The sequence below is a fragment of the Aphelocoma coerulescens genome, chromosome 1 (genome assembly GCF_041296385.1).
Source record: "Aphelocoma coerulescens isolate FSJ_1873_10779 chromosome 1, UR_Acoe_1.0, whole genome shotgun sequence".
NCBI classification, from domain to species: domain Eukaryota; kingdom Metazoa; phylum Chordata; class Aves; order Passeriformes; family Corvidae; genus Aphelocoma; species Aphelocoma coerulescens.
Genome location: NC_091013.1, coordinates 81,095,282 through 81,104,752, shown reverse-complemented (window position 1 = coordinate 81,104,752; position 9,471 = coordinate 81,095,282). Strand labels below are relative to the sequence as shown.

At 34.9% G+C, this 9,471-nt stretch overlaps 1 protein-coding gene across 1 annotated transcript in view; it reads left to right on the top strand.

Annotated features, from left to right (window-relative positions):
- Positions 1-626: 626 nt before the first annotated feature.
- The window catches only part of CNTN5 (contactin 5), a 238,480-nt gene continuing 229,635 nt past the window's right edge, over positions 627-9,471 (top strand). The window contains exons 1-2 of the mRNA XM_069027648.1: positions 627-660; positions 1,147-1,365. Of these exons, the coding sequence (XP_068883749.1) occupies positions 627-660; positions 1,147-1,365 (253 nt within the window). The remainder of the gene's footprint in view (positions 661-1,146; positions 1,366-9,471) is intronic.

The window sequence follows — 9,471 nt, the reverse complement described above, 5'->3', positions numbered from 1 at the left end:
TTTTTTTCTTTTAAAGTGGGAGAAGAATTGCAGTCTTCTTAACTTGATGAGGCAGAACAGAAAAACTTCATTTCACAAAACTGCCTACACAAAAGATTTCAGCAAAAAGAAGTTGTCAAAACTATGTCAGTGTTGTTGAATCCTATTTACTAGAGTGGCTCATTGTGTCACATATACAAACAAACAGGAGAGTCAAGGCCCAAAAGTGACAAATGTTACATGTTATGCCAATGTAGAGGACGTCCAATTTTTAAATACTTATCACTAGCAGAGATGGCAGAAGAGTGATCTTTTTTTGCTTCCAGCCACTTCCAACTGTCCTCCAAAAGATCTATTCCTTCATAGGCATTAGATGTGCAGTCGGAATCACTTGCTCATCTTCTCACCTCCTTAACCCTTGCATTTTCAGGACAATTGATGTCAATACATCTGATTGATTTGTTCCTGCAGGTCCTGAGTTATAATTTTTAAATCTATTATAACATAATTTATTTCCTTTATATTTGGCGTTATACAGGGACTGAAATCTTGGGCACAAATCTTTATTTTTAAACATTGAAATTTTAAATGCAGCATGAAAGACAAAAAAGGGAACTTGAAAAGGCAGAAGAGGAGGTGACTAGCATATGTACGTTTTTGGAAAGGTATTTGTGCATACAGGTACTCTTAGCCTGTATGCACAAATACCTTGTTTAGCTAGCCTGCTTGATTTGCAGAGTAGTGTTGAATGGAGAGGCATATTTAGCTTCAATCAGTGTTTCTGCATTGCACTTACAATGTAAAGGAAGGCTGTGAAGGAAAGATGGTGGCTTGCCAGACACTTTTCCACTATGAAATAGAAATATAAGGTCATAGAAATAAAATTAAAAACACTGAAAATTCATGTTTCCTTAAGTAAGAAATTTAATAACCACCTGACATATATTATGGTGAAGGTGCAAGGAAATTTTCTTAGACCTCTATGCTGCTACCCAGTTCTTTTCAGAAGCTGAGTCTCTCATCAAGCCTGGGATGTTTTTGTCACTCCTTTTATAGAAAAAACTTTTCTACTTTTCTACTGCTTGACTAAACATTCTTTTGCAAAGTGACAGATTTTGTCTCTGTTGAGTGTTCACTCCTTGTTGCATTTTTTTTATTTTTTTCCAGAATATTCAGAAGCTGTTCCTGGTGTTCCCACATCATATGCTGCTATCCTAAGAATAAAATCTGGTAGTTCATCTTTAGCCTCATTTAATTCAAAGAACAGACCACGATTAAGCAGTCCTTCATTAGGAAGTGTATCTTCACCAGGCTGGAGAGGAGCTGCACAGCATTATCACTCCCCAACAAACCTCTACCACTTTTCAGAGACCTTCAAAAATGATGGTAAGTGTAGCTTCCCCCTCTAAAACTTGGAAATATTTTTCAAAATCAGTGCATTTTTGTCAGCTTGCTTCAATATTTCTTGGACATATTTTTGAATTTTATTAAATGTCACAAAGTGGAAATGAGCTGCTTTCCTTTAGGTTCTTCAGAATAACCTTAAAGTCCCCAGTTAAAACATCCTTTCTTAAAGATTACTATGCAGAATGGTTTTACACAGGTGTTGCTGAATGAAAATAACAAACCAGTGATTTGAAATTCCATTAGCACAATTTCATCTAGTAGCAAAATCTAAGCCACTTTTCATATATAATTTTTCTCCTTGGAATTTATTTTTATTTAATCATGAATGCCAGTAATATAAATTAAACATGAAGAGTAAATCTTATAAAACTACTTTTTCTCTAAATTATCTACTCTGTGTAGTCAACTCTGTCCTGCATGGACACATGTGCATGCTTGGATAGAGGTTCTGGTGTCATATGCTGTCATTTATCACTAAATGCAATAGTTCATAGTAACAGTACATATTTCCTCATGTTTGGTTACATTTAAAAAGCCAGATTTCTAATAACATTTCTTTAGTGATAATATTTACCTGAACTGCAGTCAAAAAAGGTAGAAAGCCAGGAAGGAAGGAAGGAAGGAAGGAAGGAAGGAAGGAAGGAAGGAAGGAAGGAAGGAAGGAAGGAAGGAAGGAAGGAAGGAAGGGATTAGAAGATACATAAACATATTCTAAGGATGTAAAAGAGGAAAGACTTGTGATTAATAATTTGCAGTTCATTGACATTCACACAATATCATGAATGTGATAACAGGTTACTGCTCCTCTCAGCAAAGTCTTACATTTTCCCAATGGAAACTACCTTACATGTAATGAAAATTAATGGTGTATGCATGTGTGTTTGTGTAGAAAAATGGCTTCTGCACAACCATAAATTTGTTTCCTGAATTAAGTTTGATCTAGAAAAGAAACAATTTGATCCTGTCAGCAGATAAATTCTGTTTGATGGCATTTCTGGAACTGGGGCATCTTTCTACATTTGTCCTTCCACTGCCATATTCTTTTAAGCAGTGACTAGAGTGAACTCATTTTGTACCCCATTCACCAGACACTGATAACTCCTCTCAGACAACCTGATATGGGCAGGTTAATGTTAAAGTCCAGTAGAACCAGAATCTGTTATCCTTATCTTCTTCAGCATGAATGTCTACAGACTGAACAAGAAAGCAAAAAAAACAGACTATTTGAATAATATAGTACGAGAAATCCTGGGCATCTCCAGAAAGCATGGTGAGATCATAGCTCAGGTATGATCATCATACCATAGATATGATCTATGATTTAGGTGAGCAATTATGACTCTTCTCAAAACACTGGGGCCACATTGCAGCTCTGCAATTGAGATTCATCAATTTTTCAGGAGCAGGTGAAAAACCACTGACCGGAGACAAAATTGTAAAAGGGCCTTATCTCATAAGGCCTAATGAATAGAGTATTTGACCAAGAAGAGAGGAACACCTTTCTTTTAAAGACTACATAAAATAGTCCTAGGAGACTTATTTCACTAACAGATCTTGGGATATCCAGCTGTGTAGATACTTGTAGAAATAGGTAAATCTGAGTCACCTGAGTAATGTTTTAAACGCCCTTGATTATCTGAAGTGCCTGCATAGCACAAGCATAGGTATGAGACAGTATTTAGATATGATCAGCATGGGACCAAATAGGATAATCTGCATCATCTAAGAGGACTTGAACACATCTGTTATGGCAGCTGAATGTAGCTTATTTTCTAAATCTCTCTCAGTTCTGTTAACAACTTCATGCCTGAATAAATATCTTTGATATTTAAAGACTGGGAAAAAGTGACTATTTCAATTATCTGTCATTACACTTACTTATATTATTAAATTTCTTGGTTTGATTTGGCCCCAAGGTATTTTTTGGGGTTTGGGGTTTTTTACAGTTTTTTACAGGTCTTGAAGTACAGATATTCTAGTTATCATCCTATAACTGCTATGTGATGGTAGGGTTCAGTGGTCATGTTTATCATCCAGAGCTTCCTAAGTGAGGAAATGCTGCAACATTGTGGTAATGAAACACAACTGCTTCAAGTAAGATGGCTTTTTTAGGAGGAGAGAAAACATGTTTTATATTATTATAATAGAGAATTTGCATAATTCAACCATCTAATATATGGCATAAATTCAGGACTGAAGTTTGCCATAAAAAAAAAACCAAAAAAACAAAATTGCTTTTATTGGCTGCTGAATTATACCAGTTCTCAAGTGACTTCTCAAATGATTTCCCAGCAGACATGCTCAAACACCTGACACGGCTTGTAATAAAAGTTCTTTTATACTGACTTTATGCTATTTCATTTGCACATTCAATTCAACATGTGTTCCTGATATCTTAAATTAAAAGAACTATGCTCTAGCTCACTGCTGACTTTGAACTATCTGGAATTATTTAGCGTAAACATGCAGCTAAGGCAGTGCAGTCCTTCTCTCCAAACTCTGCATCAGTGTGTAAAGTCATGACTAAAAAATGTAATAGAAAGTATGAATTATTCATTAAGTACTCTTGAAGAATCATAAAACTGCAAACTCTTATATTTTCTTACCATTCCAAAAACTCTTGGAATTTCTGCAGTAAAGATAATTGAACTTAACCTTGAATAAGGACTGTCTTTGTCCTTTCATCTTTGGTTTCATATATTTTAGAAGAAAATGAAGAACAGAGTCTGTGTCACAACTGAAAGTGTTTGGATCAATGAACCCCAAGATATGCAAGATCTGAACCTAATTTTTGTAAAATGAGAATTCTTGATACCCCACCATCTGCTAGATTTAGCATTTAGCAGTCTGAATTATAGGCACAAACTACTAATTTTTTTCCATTGCTAAAAATATTTGACAACTGATTTATAGTATCAGTTTAGATATTATAAGCTAAATTCAGAACAAATTTATTTGTTTCAGACCACAGAACAGAGAAAGTATTTTCAAGCAACAGAAAAAACTGGTATTATCTTGCTTAATAAACAAATAAACATCCTTCAGGAAAGAGAAATCTGAAAATATGAGAAAATAATTTAATCTCCTTTGCAGTATAAACTTAATAATGCATGTACTGTACAGTGTTCCAGCATGTAGTGTACTAGAATCAATGTATATACCTTGAAGCCCCTGTATCAGTCTCACCTCAAAAGGAGTCTTAAAGTTTCCTAGCTTTTAAGTTGACCAAAACATAGGTTAAAAATTAAATTTTTTTATTTAGAAATGCATATGTTGCAAATATATACGTGTGTATGTATATATATATGTATGTCTCTGCTTCTATAGATGCAAAATACTTATTGTAAATTTCAGCCACCTTTGTTAATTTGAAAATACGTTACACAGAGATTTAATCATTGGAACATATTTTACCTTGATGAATTTGTGGGCTTCTTTTTTATTATATTAAAGTAAATTTTGAAAATATATCATATTTTGACATATGATAGTGATATTAAAATGAATAGTAATTTTTTATTTCTTAGGTGTAAAGGTGAAAGATTATATCATAGGACTGACTTGTAAAATAAATATTAGCACTGAAGTTAATACATTATTTCAGTGTTTAAACCAAAAAAAAAGATAGCTTCTAGCTTTTGTTGGGAGAAAGCAATAGGTTTGCTTTTAAATCAGTGTGAATATACTTCTAAAATATTTTATGAATATACTGAACGGGTTAAACTGTCTTGTGCCGTGATAACAAAGGTAATGGGAAGATCCTTGAGAGTCATCACCTGAACTTCATACAATAAGCATAAGCTTTAAACCAAGAAAGTAAAGAAAAAAAAATCAAAACCGAGGTTGATAGTGAGTAGCAACAGAATGTTACCAAAAAGTGTCTTTCACTTTGTAGGACCAATTTGAAATGAAACAGCTTTGGTTAATTTTAATTACTTCTTCTTATATGCAGATTTCAGCAGCATATATAGCCTTATCAATAACTACTTCAACTTTCTTAATGTATCCTGAACATATTAATACCTAGGACTGTCAGATCATCAGGATGTATTTTGGTCTGTGATGTGTCAAGTAGGTACTTTTCTGAGTAGGGCCCGTATGCAGAGTAGAGTCGTCTGTATTTTAGGATGGAAGGTCTGTCAGTCATCCCTCATTTTAGGCTGCTTTAAAAGCTCTATCATTTTACATTCTTGTGTAGCTTTTCTTTAGAAAATTCTTCCATCTCCACATGGGTTTAAGAAGTCTTTGGAACATGGGGGCCGAAAATGGAGCAATAAGAAAACATTTTTCCTGGTCCTGTAAAAAGTGCTTCTAAAGAGACATGAGCAGAGGAAGGGGAGAAGACCTGGAGGAATACTTCCTCCCCCCATATTCAAAGGCTGCCTGAGTATATCCCCTTACATAATTTGTCTGCTGTTTCTTCCCACCAGTAGCTCAGACTGAGAAGATGCCTCCATGACTGATTGGGCCAGTCATGTATCTTGGAGGGTACTTATTTAAGAAAACATTTCTAATAGCCTCATTTCTTTTCTTCTTTAGAAGTACAGCACCTAGAATTATCAGACACTGAAAATAATAGTGCCAGTGCAGCTCCAATGCAGGGGTTTGAACAGGGTCATATTTCTTTCCTGCCCACCTCTGTATGCCCAAGGTTCCAGGAATTAATTAATTTTCTCTGTGTATTAATTGACCTGGAATTTTATCAAAAATGGTGGCAAGAAAGCATTGTTGAGGAGTTACCCTATTGAGGAACCACACTCTTGAGGAATTACACTATTTCAGTTGCTACAGGATTTAAAGTACAGGAAACTATTCTCATCTGCAGTTTGTTGTTATGATACTTCATTGCTCAGCAAAAACTAAAGAACATCTGATTTTTTTTCTCATCAGTGATTGAGGGAGAGAATGAAAATATGAAAGAATATCTATAGATAAGAGAGAGAAACCACACTTTGGCTACTGCCTGAGTTGCAGGACACAGATTCCAGTTTATTTTCCCATGAGGATTTAAGTACTTAGTATTAAGAAGTCATATATTTTTAAGTGCAGAAGTGCTGTAAGGAGAACACTGGCACTCAAAGAATATTGGAGCACTGTTCTGAAGAATATTCAAGAATTTAAAAGAGGGATTTTTCTTATATTTTGAATGTTTTCCATATTCTTACCTTTCTGGACAACATCAGTTTAAATGGTAAATCCCAATGAGAGTGCTTAGTGCTTTTACTTGCCTAGGTTGAAAAGGGCAACTTAAAATTGTAAGGGGACCACAAACTTGCTGTTGCACTGCTGGTTGCAGTGCACACCTGTATTCCCAAGACTCTGTGGTAAATCACTGGTCTTAAATAAGATAGCACTTAAAGCAACCCGTTTTTGCTATCTTATTTTATAAAAGCCTCCACGAGGAACAGAAATACTTCCCTTGAGAAATTATAATAGTAAATTGAAATATATGCATGCTAACATGTATGTTAAATATTCATTTAATTTTATGTTCTTGCTTAATTTAGAAAGAAAAAATAAGGTGTGGAGCTCAAATCCTGTGATACACACTCACAGAACCATCCTGTTTAAGAGCATGGGTCACAATTAGATAAAACATGGGTGCAAAGAAACCTGATGCCTTTGGATCCCTGCAGGCATCAGTAAACATACATAAGTATAATGTGCGTGTGTGTGTGTAAATGTATAGCTTATATCTCCATATGTACAAAGATATATACATTAAATATTATAAGAAAATAAGGGCAATAAGGAAAAGGTAGGGGATATTTCTCCCAAAAGACCACACACAGCAGAAGAACCTGCCAATGGTTCATGAATCAGAAAATTTTATTTCAAGGTCACACAGAGGGGTTGGATTGCTCCCCTGTCTGTGGCTTGAGGAGACCCTCCAGCTATCTGTGGGACCATGGTGTGTTGCAAACTGAGACCACAGGTGCTTCCTTGTCCTAAGGTCGATGGCTTTGTCAAAAGCTGCAGAAGTCTCTGTTTGAGTGGCTTAGGGACAGGATAAGAGTGTGCCATGGTCTGGTCCTGCACCTAGCCTTGCATCTTTTTCTTTTCTTTCCAGCACTCCTAGACTGTGATATTATATTTTATCTACAGAGTCTCTCCTAGGGAGAAGACAAAATCATTAATCTTTATTAATATACACCCTATCCATATGCCTACTAATCTGCATGAAATAACACTTAAATTTAAAGCCATGATTTAGATTTGTTATCATTAATTAATTCTTGGTTTTTCTAAACTCCAGCTTGATATGAGTTCTGCTTATTTTCACCTACATTCATTAGTATTTTCTTTTGTGCAATGCAAGAAGCAGGTGACCAAATTATAAGAAACAATCCATACAACGGATTTGTATCAATATTTTCCTTTCATAAAATAAATTTTGCCAGCTGAATCCATTAGCCCTCCAGCATTTTAAGCTGCACTTCTCAAAATTTTTTACTGGAGTTATTTTAACTTCAATAATATAAGTACATATCAGAAATCACTTATTGTAATTGGTTTGTTTGTGGTTTGTTTTTTTTTTTTAGTAATGCAGATATTTGGTCCAGAACATATATTTCTGTCAATAAACCCAAGCAAAACAATATACCTACACAGCAATATAAATATGCAAAACAGCAATCCACAATCCTTTGCGCAGTCCTACAAGTGAGTCTAATAAACTGGGAAATTATGGGAAAGAGAAACTACTAATTGCAGCTGCTGCTATTTGCTGACTTTACAAATTTTCAGGCTAATTATTTGAATCTATTTCAGCAGAAACATACACACCTGAAAATAAAAGTATTTTCAAAATCTGCATTTGAATAGTAGTGTAAAAAGACAACAAAATGTATAGTAAGTGCGTAGTCACTAAAAAGAAATGTTGAAAAGCATAATGGGGTCTTAAGTCATCATTTTACTGTATGATAAGAGAGCTGAGAAACCCCAAATGTAAGAATTTAAAGACATGGAAATTTGCATCTCAAAATTAGCATACTTTGACCTGTCTCCCACGTTTCCCATCCTTTTTCAGATGCCCAGTCTTTCTTTTCTCTACCAAGACTCAGAGCCCCATGTACCTTTTCCTGTCTACCCAAATTTTATGAGGCTGTTAGCTGTGCGATAAAGGTTGCAGTTCCCAAAACTGTGAAACCATAACGTGATTGAAGTTGTGTGGAGTTGGTAAAACAATGCAATAAATAATTCTTAAGTCACAGACCAAACCCTAAGTCTTCAGGTGTACCTTTTTTACCTCAAGCTGCTGTTGGTAGGACAAATACAGCAGGATGATATAAACTGCTTAATGTGTTGTGCTGTCCTCAGTAAGAACTGGAGGATGTCTATCACATGAACATATGAAACCCTAAAACCGACAGAGAAAACCCTGCTTCATTGAAAGTAGCAGGACAATGTCACTATCTCTCCACACACGAATCTTAAGGCTAGTGCTTTAAAGATGAAGAGCACTGTGCATTTAAATCATCCAAGAGTCTGAAGTCAGTCTAAAATTATTAAAATTCCACAGACTTCTGGTGCACAGTGAGAATTTTAGTTATTCAAACCAACATGGTCAGGAATGCTCTTCTTGTGACCTTTTACTTTTCTGGAGGCTTACACTTCTCACTTCATAATATGAATGGATTGGAATCATAGATATGTTCTATGAGTCTATCCAGCTTTTCTAGTTCAGAAATGTAAACTCTTATCAAGATGCAGGTACATGCCAAAATTAGAGAAGGCAGTGGAGGAAAATGAAATGTCAGATTTAGTAATATATTATTTAATAATAGACACCATTTACTGCCATTAATTTTCCAAGTGATTTTTCTTAGCAACTCCTTGACATAAAGGGGAAAATTGTATATTACTTTTCTGTGACATAAGCTGCTGCAAGCAGTAGGAAAATTTTTGTTTATCTTGCTCTCTCTAAGCAGAGTTAATTCCTCTTAAGTCTCTTGAGCTTCTCACTAGACTGCAGGCCAAAACACGTCTAATGAGAAAGCCATTCTTAGGCATAATAACAAACATTTAAATCATACTATGTGTTTTATTTTTCACTTAGTAATGTTTCTTATATTTCTTCTTTAT